At 44.8% G+C, this 14,320-nt stretch overlaps 2 protein-coding genes across 4 annotated transcripts in view; both read right to left on the minus strand.

The window, feature by feature from the left end:
- The window catches only part of LOC140275682 (probable ATP-dependent RNA helicase ddx6), a 436,375-nt gene that overhangs the window by 185,629 nt on the left and 236,426 nt on the right, over positions 1–14,320 (minus strand). The gene's annotated exons all lie outside the window — the stretch shown is intronic.
- The window catches only part of hivep1 (HIVEP zinc finger 1), a 61,228-nt gene that overhangs the window by 12,072 nt on the left and 34,836 nt on the right, over positions 1–14,320 (minus strand). For all 3 annotated transcript variants that reach the window (XM_072371181.1, XM_072371182.1, XM_072371183.1), the window contains exon 3: positions 2,794–2,847. In XM_072371181.1, the coding sequence (XP_072227282.1) occupies positions 2,794–2,847 (54 nt within the window). The remainder of the gene's footprint in view (positions 1–2,793; positions 2,848–14,320) is intronic.

Below are 14,320 nucleotides of genomic sequence, written 5' to 3' on the forward strand. Positions count from 1 at the left end.
TCCTAACACACAGAGGCCCACGCTTCATTACGTAAGGACACAATTGAGTCTTCCTCCTCGTTTTTCTGAAACATGGACGAGCAGAATGGGGCTGATTCGCTCCCTCTGAGTGTTTTTAAAGCATCCAGGCCCTGTTCATAAGAGGTGTTGCGTAACTTCTGCGGTGTCACACTTTCCTGGCTTGTGGTGGTATTTCCCAACGATGAAGTCAGGGTTCCTTCAGGCTCACTGGCATAATTAGATGTTCTCCACAAACACACGCCCTCCTAAAATAACCGTCCCAAAAAAGGAAAAAAGGGACAAACTTCCAGCTTTAAAACTGAACCTTCGACTAACCCTGCAGTGAAGGAACGTTTATCTGCCTTCTTCAGACGATCGCTGCACAAACACAACTAAACTCTACGAACCCTCAGCCACAAGAACACCAGAAGCAGCGTTTTCCAGCAGAAAAGATGTTTCATTCTAATGTTTTACGAGTCAGAACATGATCAGAAATCTGTTCCTCATCAGCTGTTAAAATGACACTGAGTCATTATTTATGGAGACCAAACAAAAGCAGAGAGTGAGAAACTAAGTGAACCCTCACTGCTTCCACAGGAACTAAGAGGGTAAGAAGCAGCCCGGAACTTTAGAACATTTTCATACCAGTTTTACAGATTTTTACTGAGATTTACATGTTTACCTGCAGCTCATCTGTTCTTCTCTGATTATTCACTTTTTCACACTTAAACAGGCAGCTGCTATTGCCAGAAGTCATCCAGAGAAGCAGTTTTACTTTATTTGGCTTCATTTTCATCTAAATGTGTTTTTGTTTTGTAATGCAGCCCAAAAAAGTAGATCCTCTTTCATTGATCAGGTTTTACGTTTCAGGACATGATAAAAAAAACGTGTCAGTATCTAATGAACAAAAACTGAAACAAAACACAGAAGCAGTGAGTGAGAAACTAAGTGAACCCTTCATGCTTCCACAGGAACTAAGAGGGTAAGAAGCAGCCAGCAGCTGCTGATCAATGCTCTGATTAACTGATCAATGCTCTGATTAACTGATCAATGCTCTGATTAACTGATCAATGCTCTGATTAACTGATCCTCAGTCAGTGTGAGCAGCTCTATAAAAGCAGGAGTTCTGTCAGTTTAACACGATGCCAAGGAGGAAAGACACCAGCAATGATCTCAGAGAATCAGCTGCTGCTGCCCATCAGTCTGGGAAGGGTTATAAGGCCATTTCCAGACTATCTGGAGTCCATCATTCTACAGAGAGAAAGATTATTCACAAGTGGAAAACATTCAGGACAGCTGTCAATCTTCCCAGGAGTGGACGTCCCAGCAAGTTCACCCCGAGGTGAAGAAGCCCAGAGCTACATCTCAGGCTCTACAGGCCTCAGTTAGCATGTTAAAGGTTAAAGGTCACCCCAAGGTGAAGAAGCCCAGAGCTACATCTCAGGCTCTACAGGCCTCAGTTAGCATGTTAAAGGTTAAAGGTCACCCCAAGGTGAAGAAGCCCAGAGCTACATCTCAGGCTCTACAGGCCTCAGTTAGCATGTTAAAGGTTAAAGGTCACCCCAAGGTGAAGAAGCCCAGAGCTACATCTCAGGCTCTACAGGCCTCAGTTAGCATGTTAAAGGTTAAAGGTCACCCCAAGGTGAAGAAGCCCAGAGCTACATCTCAGACTCTACAGGCCTCAGTTAGCATGCTAAAGGTTAAAGGTCACCCCAAGGTGAAGAAGCCCAGAGCTACATCTCAGACTCTACAGGCCTCAGTTAGCATGCTAAAGGTTAAAGGTCACCCCAAGGTGAAGAAGCCCAGAGCTACATCTCAGACTCTACAGGCCTCAGTTAGCATGTTAAAGGTTAAAGGTCACCCCAAGGTGAAAAAGCCCAGAGCTACATCTCAGACTCTACAGGCCTCAGTTAGCATGTTAAAGGTTAAAGGTCACCCCAAGGTGAAGAAGCCCAGAGCTACATCTCAGACTCTACAGGCCTCAGTTAGCATGTTAAAGGTTAAAGGTCACCCCAAGGTGAAAAAGCCCAGAGCTACATCTCAGACTCTACAGGCCTCAGTTAGCATGTTAAAGGTTAAAGGTCACCCCAAGGTGAAGAAGCCCAGAGCTACATCTCAGACTCTACAGGCCTCAGTTAGCATGTTAAAGGTTAAAGGTCACCCCAAGGTGAAGAAGCCCAGAGCTACATCTCAGACTCTACAGGCCTCAGTTAGCATGCTAAAGGTTAAAGGTCATGACAGCACAGTTAGAAAAAGACTGAACAAGGATGGCTTGTTTGGAAGGGCTGCAGGAGAAAGCCTCTTCTCTCTAAAAAGAACATGGCAGCACAGCTTAGGTTTGCAAAGCTGCATCTGAACAAAGCTCAAGACTTCTGGAACAATGTCCTTTGGACAGACCAGAGCAAAGTGGAGATGTTTGGTCCTAATGCACAGCAGCAGTTTGGAGGAAACCAAACACAGCATATCAGCACAAACACCTCATACCAGCTGCAGTCCACTGTGGTACGACTCAGACATTGACTTAAAATTCTCAGACCTGAAAGTCAGAAATTCAGGTTTTCACATCAAAATGTTTCTTTATCGTTTTCAGATCAAATTTAAAGCAAAAACTCATCTAAAACCCTGTAAAAGCTCCACCCAGAGCGGCTGAATCTGCACCATCACTGACGTTCGACATGTAAACACGGTGAAACTGAGCAGTTACTGTTGATTTGTGCTTTTAGTGGAAAATATTTTCCAGCTGTTTTGTTCCTTTTTTCCGTCCAGATGCTGAATGTGAAGCTCTTTTCTTACCTTTCTGTGACGCTTTGGGGTCTTTCAGCTCTTTCTGCGCTTCTTCAATTTTATCTGAAACACAAGAGGAGAAAAGTTTGAGGAACATTATTCATGGAACACCTTTAAAAACAGTTTAAAGTTCTCCGACAGACAGGAAACTGGGCCCAAAAGTTCAACATTCAGGGGAATAAAAGGTCAAATGTTCACGAATAAAACAGATAAATAAATAAAGGACGAAGCCAGATGAATACCAATAAGAAATGATCACTGATGCCTTGTTTCCTGGTGCAGGTCGAGGGTTTCTGAAGGCACATTTCTGATATGTAGGTGAGCTTTAAGAGTAAAATCTGCTGCTTTCTGGACCAGCTGGAGGCAGGAGAAGGATCTTTAGCTGCTCCCTCCAATCATAAAGCCCAGAGAAGATAAAAGTCTGGAGGCTGGAGAACTTCTTCATAGTCTGTAGTTACAATAAAGAATAATCTTAAATGTGGTACAGTTCTACCCAGATTCAGTCCACTCGGGCCTTCGAGTCACGTGTTCGATGCCTTCATCACGTAAAGCGGCTCCTGGTGCGAACAGGAGATATTTCCACATGTGCGAATGACATCACAGGCGCCGGATGAGTCCTGCAGGACCGAGGCGTGGAAAAGATGCACGGCGGCGTGCTGGGAGATCAGATTATGGATTATGTCATCATGAGCGTTACGACAGACACACCCTTCTCCGTCTCACTCTGGGTCCCGGCGCACGCCAGCGATTACACAACAGAACCCAGCCCCGGTTCTGCAAACAGACGCTTCCTGCCTGCAGAAACACGGCGAGCAAAACACGCGAGGAGGCGCTGGCGTTTGTTTAGGCGCCACACTGAGCGGACTGGGCTATGCGCTGGCGTTTGGGCTCTGTTTACACGTAAGTGACCACGTGAACGCCTTGGCATCAACAAAGGAACCTCTGTGTTTTCCTGGCATCAAAAGCGGCGTGACGGGATTCCTCCGAACAGAGAGGATCCTCTGAGCTTCTTCCTGAAAGCAGCACAGCGAGCCGAGCTCATCAGAGCTTATCGGACCGGTCGGGACGCTGGATCCACCCCAGAAGGTGCTGACTGCGCTGGCAGAGAGCCACAAACAGGAACCCAGATGCTGAATGACACCCTGAACATCAGGGGAACACAACCTGAACTCTAATCTCACGCCGTCTGGAAACAGCTGGAAACCATCAGAACGTGAGACAAAAGTCAAAAACAGTTTACAGATGTGGAAACTCTGCTGCTGGTGCCACAGAAAACACCTTCAGCTACATATTTAAAGGCTAACGAAGCTCCAAAATCACCAAAGTAACCTGAACCTGACGGAGCCGGCACTCAGATAAACTCATCACTTCCTGCTCTGTGTCACAGTCTGACAGTTTGTTTTAATCTTGAGTTTTCAGGTTATGTTCTTGTCTTGTTTCTCCTCTCTCACCTCGTTCATTTATCACTCCCACAGTATTTAGTCTCCTGGTTTGCTTTCAGTCATCGCAGAATCCTCACCAACCTTTTGCCTAAGTCAGGGTTTTTGCCACCATAGCCACAGTAATTTCATAGTTCTTTTGTTATTTACCCATAGTCTTGTCTTCTTCCTCCACGTTTAAGTACTTTTGAATCCGGCTCTTTTGTTCTTGCTTTTGCTCCCTGTTGTTTGGAAATAAACCTTTTTTTACCAAACCCTGACACTCTGAAGGACGGTGGAATCCCTCAAGGCTCCGTACTGGAGCAGTTTCACCTGCTGCTTACACCTGAGGACGCCTCACCGAGGAGCCCGAGTTTTCCAAAAGGTTGGATGAGGACGACTTTCCTCCCCTTCATTTACTGAACAATGATCAATAAAGTCCAAAAAAATCTACTGGCTTCTACTGAAATATGTTAAAAACACACTTTACAGTTAAAACATCAATCAAGTTTCAGAAGAAGAACGAACTTTTAACTGAATCAGTATTTCTGTATCTTAAACAGTTTAAAGTTTGAGGGATTTTTCCCACAAACACTGATTATTTCCACTGATTTATTTCCTGTCGTTGCGCTGAATTGCATCAGCCTCTGATGTTTTTCGGCGTTCTCGCTCTGATCAGAGACCTCCTGACGTCTCCTGATGCAGCGTCACAACCTGATGGCTTCGCCATCTTTGATCCGGCTGCATCTCCTGCGCCGTCATTTCCAGCGAGCAACAACACGAAATCCCACCGCCGCACGACGGCGTCTGACAGATGATCACATGACACAGATGGAGCTGCCGGCCTGAGCTCCCGCTGCGCCTCCAAATGCCAAACGGACGCCATCAGTGACGGCCATATGCACGACAGTCATGTGTGAGGGGGGGTGTTGTCAAAACAGACCCTGACACACTGATGTCTGAAGCATGCAGCCAAGCTCACATGAGTTCACACGAATCCTGCGCCACGGGTGGAGGGTCAGAACCGGACAAATGGAGGTGGATGAGGTCAGAGGGAAAGTTTGGAAGGAGGAGAGACGCCTGAGCGGGCTGAAGATGACGAGATGGGAGTCGGCAGCTGCCCTCTTCTTCACCACAGTTATGTAACGGCAGCTTCTCCATCAGCAGGCTGCCCCCACCCAGCTGATGCATTCGCTGTCTGACAGACATTTTCCAGCTCGATAGGAGCCGACAGCACAAAGTGACTCGTAAATTCATCCATTAGCTGCTCAACAGATAGCTGATCAATACGGCACGTTGATCCCGTGTCACTGCTTTACGGTTTCAGATGTTCTCTGTGAAAACTGAGTGTTTTCCTGTGAAAAAAAGAAGCCACGTCGATGTTTTCTCACAGTTTAGAAACCAGATAAAGAGCCGAAGGATGAAAAAAATCGATTAAACTAAAGTAGCAGCTTGTTGGGCCATTGATTGGATCACAATAACAAGTATTTCTGTCAAAACTAAAAGAGATCAGTCGTCGGTATTTGGCTGATCAGACTCTCTGAGCATGAAAACAAGATGCAGAAGAGGAAAGTTTTTATGTGTGATCAGAAACTAGACCAGAAACCTGAAGGAAGGCAGCCGCTCCGTGAACCGAATCAGAGACTAATCGGCAGCTCTGGTGAACAGGTTGAGCTCCCCCAGCTGTGAGTTTAACTTTCATGTAATTACGCTTTCACAAACAGACTCAGAAGCAGCCGTTCTGCCCTGAGACCGTGATGTCATCGCCAAACAGCAGCTGGCAGCCGGCGCTCTGCACAACTCTGCTGGTCTGAAATCAGACTCTTCTTCTGTGGCCGAAGGCCGCTGCAGTAAACAGTTGTCAGGGTTACCATCAGCATCACAATTCCTGCAAATTTGAAAGACTCCAACAAAGATCGGCCTGTGCATCCTCCTCAGAGCATTGAACATTAAGAGGTTCTGATCACAGGCAGGAGGACGAGAGCTTCCAGATCAGATCATTCACACTTCAGGGCTCGACCTGAGTCAGAAGCTCTGATAATCCTGCTGAATCAAAGTGAAGCAGGGAGGATTCTGAAGCAAAGCACTGCGTCCTGCTTCCTCTGCAGCCTTCAGATCAGCTGCTGACTGCTAAACATCCCGCCGCTCTGAGGAGAAGCCGATTGGAGTTAAAGTTACTGCTTCCACAGCGGCTGCAGGCGTTTAATGATGCATCGCTGAGGCAGAAACACCCGACATGGACAGAGTTTAGCTCTCATGGTGACAGTAAGACGAAGATGAAGCTTCATGATGAAGCTGCAGCGAACAGCTGAAGTATTGATCTGTACCGAGCTGCTGCCCCCACAGGAAGCTGGAGGTGGAGGAAGCAGCCGACTGGAGGCCACTGATTATCGGGGCTGCGTGGGCACCCCTGTGAAAAACTGATATAACGAGAAGCCTGCGGGTGGGAAGATGTGTGTGTGGGTTCTGATGGTGCAGGACGGAGCGAACATCAGCTCCTCCACCTCTTTTAGAGCCGCTCACGTTTAATTTCTGCGTTCGGAACCGACGAAGACGACGTCCAAACGCAGAAAACGGCTCCTCTTTTTTATGTTTGTCTCCTTTAGTCTTATGTTTTTTATATTTTCATGTGAAATTCTGCACCTTAATATCAATTATTTATATTTGGAAACATACTGAGCAATAATTATGAAACTGAGAAGGATTTTAAGCTTATTTAGTTAAGACGCTTTCTTTTTTTTGCTCATTTTAATAATGAATTCTGGGTAATTTTAGCATCTCCAGTGATTAAAAGCAGCTACTTTAAGACGGCTAAAGGTCATAACAGCGATAACGTTATGACCACCTGCCTTCTAAACAGGAGAATTTGGCACATTTTTGCTCTTTAGCTCCCTCTATAGTTGTGGGATGTAACACCGCTGTCATAAAAACCGTGCACATGTACAGCCGTGCACATTCTTTTCTTTAAGAGGTCACAAAGACGCCATCAAAATCCCACAAAAATGTCAAACGACTTCAGAGCAAATCAGTGTGGTTCAGGGCTGGAAACCGAAGAAGAAGAACTGTGCTGTCTCAGCCTCCAGGAGCATGTGATAATAAAAGTCAAAGTACTTTAAATTGAGTCAGAAACATGTTTTTAAGCAGCTGAGAACAGAAGTAAGCTAGCAGAGAACAGAGGGAAGCTAGCAGAGAACAGAGGGAAGCTAGCAGAGGACAGAAGGAAGCTAGCAGAGAACAGAGGGAAGCTAGCAGAGAACAGAGGGAAGCTAGCAGAGAACAGAGGGAAGCTAGCAGAGAACAGAGGGAAACTAGCAGAGAACAGAAGGAAGCTGGCGGAGAACAGAGGGAAGCTAGCAGAGAACAGAAGGAAGCTAGCAGAGAACAGAAGGAAGCTAGCAGAGAACAGAAGGAAGCTAGCAGAGAACAGAGGGAAGCTAGCAGAGAACAGAAGGAAGCTGGCGGAGAACAGAGGGAAGCTAGCAGAGAACAGAAGGAAGCTAGCAGAGAACAGAAGGAAGCTAGCAGAGAACAGAAGGAAGCTAGCAGAGAACAGAGGGAAGCTAGCAGAGAACAGAAGGAAGCTAGCAGAGATTTGTTGGACAAATAGTGGCTAATTTCTGTTTAAATGTCACCAGAACTACTCTGCTCTTTAAAATTAATCTTTATGGCATTAAAACTTGGTTTTGTTCTTTTTACATCCAGTTCAACACTTAAATTTGTTGCATTTTCATAAAAACAAAAACAATGAATGGTTCACGTTAAGACACCTTAACGTCTTTTTTCTCTTTTAAAAAGTTATTATTGCAAAAGTATTTTTCATCTGATTAATCGATGGAATAATCTTCAGATTACTTGATTACCTAAATAATCGCTTATTGCAGGCCTGATTATGATGATATTCATTTTATGGCACTACATAAAAAGCAGCTAAGGATCAGACAACATGAACCTTTCTCCTGCAGATTCGACCGCTGCAGCCCGGGAACATCCCACAAAAGCTGCAGCTGTGAAGATGCTGCGACCCACGACCTCGTCAAAGTCGCTCAGATCCTCGCCAGTTTTTTCTGTTCCAACATTTCAAGGACAAAATCTTCACTGTTGCCTGATACGTTCCATCCCACTCTAACAAGGTCGTCAATGTTTTTCACTGCGCCTCTCTGATAACATACATTTGGTCACTAATATCAGCCATAAATCATCAGCTACATCTGCAGACGAGTGACACTAACGCATGATCCAACAGACACATCAGGGTAGAAATGTTTAACAACTACATTCCTGCTTTAAACTAAAGTTCTTACAAGAGTGGAGTCAAAATGTAAAGCATCAGGTTGAATCCTCAGCCTCAGATACTAACTGAACAGCAGGTCTTCTTCTCACCAGGCCCAAGTCAGATTTCAAAATCTCTGGTTAAACAGGATGATCAGATGTGTGGCAACAAAAACAGAGAACATTAAAGGCTACACCCACGTTAGTCATCACAACGCTGGACGTTCCAGGATGAACCCGTTCAAAATGATGCAACAAGCCTGAACAAAAAGACACAAACTGATCAATAATCTGCAATGAAAGCTGTTAGTTTAACCTCTCAAAAGCTGAGAAATTTAAAGTTTTAGTGAAACATTTTTCCAGAAACCTTAATGGTTTTAAACATCTGTGATCCTGACTGATGGCGTCGTTTCCTTCATGTTCATTAGTGCCACGTGACGTGCACGTGTTACGTGCACGTGTTACGTGCACACTTGTGTCACGCTGCCTTTAAAACGTCTCCACTTGAATCTATTAAGACCTCAGTTTTCTGAAAAACACATTTGATGGATCAAACTTCCAACTTAGACTTGAAATGATCGTCTCTCCCTTTATGTTCATCCTTGTTTCTTTTAACTCGTTCTTCATTTATCATAAAAATGATGACAAAACCTAACAGGAGGTAACAGATGGATCCGGCTAAGAGAGACAAGCTCAGTGGAGACAGATGAGGAGCTACACTTCAAAATGAGCCCAAAAACACAACCACCATGTGTCGGCTGCAGGAAAACAGTTCAACACAAACACAACTCCCTTCATCAACTATCAGTTCATCAGAAATAAACAACAGAGTCTCTGTTTTCACACTTTACTGTGCAGAAAACAGGTTGGAAACAGAGATTTACACACAAAGTGTCAGAAATCAGTTAAAACTGAATCAACCGTCCAAATGGAGGAAGGTGAGAGCAGCGGTGAAAGATCCTGAAGCGCAGGCAAATACAGGCCTGCTTTAAAAAGTTCAACCAATAACAAGACGATTTTAGATCAGCTGATACAATGAGCCAATAATTCTTCAGTTTACTGTTTAAAGTGTTAATGTTTCATCAGAGGAGCCGCAGATTCAATTTCTGATCATCAATAAATCAACTTATCAGCTCTGTTGTTAAATGCTGTGTGATGGTTTGTTTTCAAAGCTTTTCAGACATTAATGGAATAAAATAATGTTCCTGTGAGCTGAAGTGCAGCAGAGAAGCTGCAGAGAAGCTTCAGAGAAGCTTCAGAGAAGCTGCAGAGAAGCTGAAGAGAAGCAGCAGAGAAGCAGCAGAGAAGCTGCAGAGAAGCTGAAGAGAAGCTGAAGAGAAGCTGCAGAGAAGCTGCAGAGAAGCTGAAGAGAAGCAGCAGAGAAGCTGCAGAGAAGCAGCAGAGAAGCTGCAGAGAAGCTGCAGAGAAGCTGCAGAGAAGCTGCAGAGAAGCTGAAGAGAAGCTGAACAGAAGCTGCAGAGAAGCTGCAGAGAAGCTGCAGAGAAGCTGCAGAGAAGCTACAGAGAAGCTGAAGAGAAGCTGCAGAGAAGCAGCGGAGAAGCTGCAGAGAAGCAGCAGAGAAGCTGCAGAGAAGCTGCAGAGAAGCTACAGAGAAGCTGAAGAGAAGCTGAAGAGAAGCTGAACAGAAGCTGAACAGAAGCTGCAGAGAAGCTGCAGAGAAGCTACAGAGAAGCTGAAGAGAAGCTGCAGAGAAGCAGCGGAGAAGCTGCAGAGAAGCAGCAGAGAAGCTGCAGAGAAGCTGCAGAGAAGCTACAGAGAAGCTGAAGAGAAGCTGAAGAGAAGCTGAACAGAAGCTGCAGAGAAGCTGCAGAGAAGCTGCAGAGAAGCTGCAGAGAAGCTGAAGAGAAGCTACAGAGAAGCTGAAGAGAAGCTGAAGAGAAGCTGAACAGAAGCTGCAGAGAAGCTACAGAGAAGCTGAAGAGAAGCTGCAGAGAAGCAGCGGAGAAGCTGCAGAGAAGCAGCAGAGAAGCTGAAGAGAAGCTGCAGAGAAGCTGAACAGAAGCTGCGACAGCATGATTTGTTCTGAACTCAGAAAGCTGAAGACGTGAAGCAGTCGCTGAGCACAAACACCCACTTCATCAAAAAAAAATGGAAGTAGAAACGAGCCACACGTCAAACTGCGTCCAGTCAGCGTCTCGAGTCAGAATCAGCTTCTGCTTTTCTGATGTGTCGACACGGAGCAGCGTGTGAAACGCAACTGAGAAGTAAACTCTGCATCAGCTTTTAAACTGTTGCCTTAAAGCGGCAGAAGCTCCGGTTATCAGCTGCTCTGGAGCTTTTAACCATCGACCACATGCACGGAAACGCCCTGAAAAGAGGTTTTAATCTTGGTGTTATCATCACGGCAGATTTTTCAGTGTGCAGATGTGAGCAGTTACTACACGAAAACATACTTTCAGTTTCAGTATGAAACAACAGAAATCTACTGGCTGTTAACTTCTGTAAGGAGGACCCAAAGTGAAGAGTAAATACAGGAATACTAAATAAAAATACTAATACTTCTCTCTGTCTTTCAGATTGCATCATGGAGACAGGAAGTAGGGTGGATTTCTGTTAACTTACAGCACGAACGACGTCATATAAGCAGCCAGGCGTCTTCTTTTAACACATTCATTTATTCTGCCGTCCCCACAAACAAGGCAGCCTCAGTCCAGACTGTTCTCACTGGTTCCATGATGGTGGAGGCAGCTACCAGCTGCTGCCAGAGCAGGGCGTCCCTCTGAGGACTGTTCAGGGAACACATCCTCTCCTAACACCTCTAACATCCTAACTCAGCATGACTCTGGACTTCTGAACCGGTTCCACTTGTCTTTTAAACTGATTTAATTCTGTTTCTGAATTAACTTAAACTACAGCATTGTTCCTAACTGGGAAGTCACTTTGAATTAAATGACTAAACTGGGCTGTAGAATGAGAAGTTTATAGATCTAAATCTGCCTTCTTTGGCCCTCTGACAAGTTACCAGAACCACAGACAAACAAACAAACAAAACAGAGGCTCCAGATCAGGCCTCTTTGGGGATATTAACGTAGTTCCACTTTGCAGTTTGTACCAGTAGATGTCACAACATCCTTCAGACTGAACCTTGACTATTCCTTCTCTTGCTGTTGAGATTTGTTGTGCTTTCGTGTCATTAAAGGTTCGCAATAAATGATCAGATTCATATGTTCATGTTAAGTACAGGAAGTCTGCAACCACCAAGCAGTTAGCTTAGCATAAAGACAGGAAAAGAAGATAATCAACTACCCTAGCTCAAAGTTAAATACCTCTAATGGTGGTAAAAGGTTAGAAATTCACAACAACTGAGCAGTTTCATGTGTTCAGGTCTAGTTTGTGCAGGATGTCTGCAACCAGTTGGCTTAGCTTAGCCTAGCATCAAGACTGGGAACTGAAGGTAACCACTAGCCTAGCTCAAAGTTAAATACCTCTAATGGTGGTAAAAGGTTAGAAATTCACAACAACTGAGCAGTTTCATGTGTTCAGGTCTAGTTTGTGCAGGATGTCTGCAACCAGTTGGCTTAGCTTAGCCTAGCATAAAGACTGGGAACTGAAGGTAACCACTAGCCTAGCTCAAAGTTAAATACCTCTAATGGTGGTAAAAGGTTAGAAATTCACAACAACTGAGCAGTTTCATGTGTTCAGGTCTAGTTTGTGCAGGATGTCTGCAACCAGTTGGCTTAGCTTAGCCTAGCATAAAGACTGGGAACTGAAGGTAACCACTAGCCTAGCTCAAAGTTAAATACCTCTAATGGTAGTAAAAGGTTAGAAATTCACAACAACTGAGCAGATTCATGTGTTCAGGTCTAGTTTGTGCAGGATGTCTGCAACCAGTTGGCTTAGCTTAGCCTAGCATAAAGACTGGGAACTGAAGGAAACCACTAGCCTAGCTCCAAGCTAACTTCTTCTCTTGATGACTAAAGTTGGATTTTATTGCTTTTGGTAGATAATCTTCCAGCTGGGAAGGCTGCGCCACCAGCAGAGACCACAGGAAGTTACTGGTCGTGATAAAAAGAAAAGAAATTAAAAAAGAGTTTAGCCCTTTGTTTGGTGAAATACAAGGATGCCCTTCGATGACCAACGCCCACGGCTCCAAAGTGTTCTCTGAGGGAGTCTTTCTGCCTGATAATGACTCATGGAGGATGGTGTTTTCAGTCATCGTGCTAAAGTAAGCACCAGCTGTTTCAAGGTAAATATTAAACATGAAAAACATGTCTGCCTAAATCTCAGACTGCTTCTTTAGAGAAATCCTTACAGGTGGTTTTAACTGACACGACTCTAACTGAGTAGCAGGAAGACTCCACAATAATAACACTGGTATATATGGAAGTTACAGCCCTGATGTTACTGCATTTAATACTTAGTCCTGGTTGATTTGCTTTGATGCACAACACTAAAGCCCCGAGTACAAGTGAGATTTATTCTAGACTCCAGACGTAACTCAGGACTTACTCATCAACGTGTTGCTGCAGAGCAGAGTCCTGCAGGCTCATCAAACCCAAACATCCACGACGCGCTCAACAGAAACAACAAAGTGGATCCCTCGGGCTCAGCTGTCCCACCGGCAACTCCCTGCTGGTTACTGTGGCGCCCTGAGTGAGTGACAGTCGCCGACTGCTTCCTGTCTTTGTTCGGTTTGACTCCGGGAGCTGAGATGTGGACGAGGAGGACACGACGGGACAGTTTTCACTCTGCAGGACAAAATGTTCACTTCTCACTCAGGACTTTGTGGACAAACTCTCAGCGACTCCCTTTGTTTGGGAACTCGACAGAGAAGTGCACACACACTCTTCTTGTCAACACAAGCAGTCACAAGTGTGTGTTTCCGCCCTATCAGCTGTGGCTGAGCAGCGGGGCGGGGCGTTGCCTGCGGTTTCCTCAGAATAATGTGACGAGGAGGGGAATTCCTGTAAGGCCCGGGTAAGGGGGGAGGAGAGGGCCCGGCTGACGTAACTGAAACCAGCTCCGGCACCTCCAGGGGATCCTCCCCCCGGCCTCCCTCCCTGTTGGAGGGGGGGGGGGGGGGGGGGGGGTTAGATGCCTCACAGCTCACTAACCAGGAGGAGTGACTTCTGATCCTGCAGCTGTTCTTTCGCTTCCTTTTTCAGGGTGAAGTTGCAAGTTTTCAGCTTTTCTTTTGTTTTCAGTTACTCAATGATCAGATTCTCCCCAATTTTCACTAAAATATGATTTAAATCACGTGTTGTTTAACGTTTAAAGTTTAAAACTTAAAAGTTATGATCAGCAGTGTGAACAAAGTGAGATGAAATAGCCTTTTTAGATCTTATATCCTTCTCTGTATAAAGTGAAAGCCACATAATGCTCCTACTGTTCAGGCTGTTCTGAGGAAGTTTATGTTCAGCTTGAGTTGGCTGTTTAATCCTGGAAATTTAACACTAAATCAGCCTTAACTGATCAAACATTAAGGTATTTGTCTTCCTCCTGGATGCACTGGAACTGGAAACTCGATGTAAGAACAAACATTGAACATTTTTAGAGATAAGTTTGGGGGAAATGTGATTTGAACATTTAATCAAAGGGTTTTTTGAGACTTTAAATAACTGATTAATCAAGAGAAAAACCACTTTTTTTAGTTTTAAAGTTATTGAGAAAACTTAAGTGATCGCAAACTGAACCCTCTGAGTGACACATTTATGCTTTATTATAATATCTGTGGCACAGTCCTGAACAAGCAGAAAATGTACTCGTGTTCCTGTTGACCCATCATGGAACAGTTTTATTCATCTGCTTCCATGTGTCACAAAACCAACCAATCACAGGCTTGGATAAAGTAGTCCTGATTGGCTGTTTTGTTGTGTCTCGTTAAAACT

This window comes from Leuresthes tenuis, unplaced genomic scaffold, assembly GCF_036924035.1.
Source record: "Leuresthes tenuis unplaced genomic scaffold, fLeuTen1.0.hap1 SCAF_18, whole genome shotgun sequence".
Taxonomy (NCBI): Eukaryota; Metazoa; Chordata; class Actinopteri; order Atheriniformes; family Atherinopsidae; genus Leuresthes; species Leuresthes tenuis.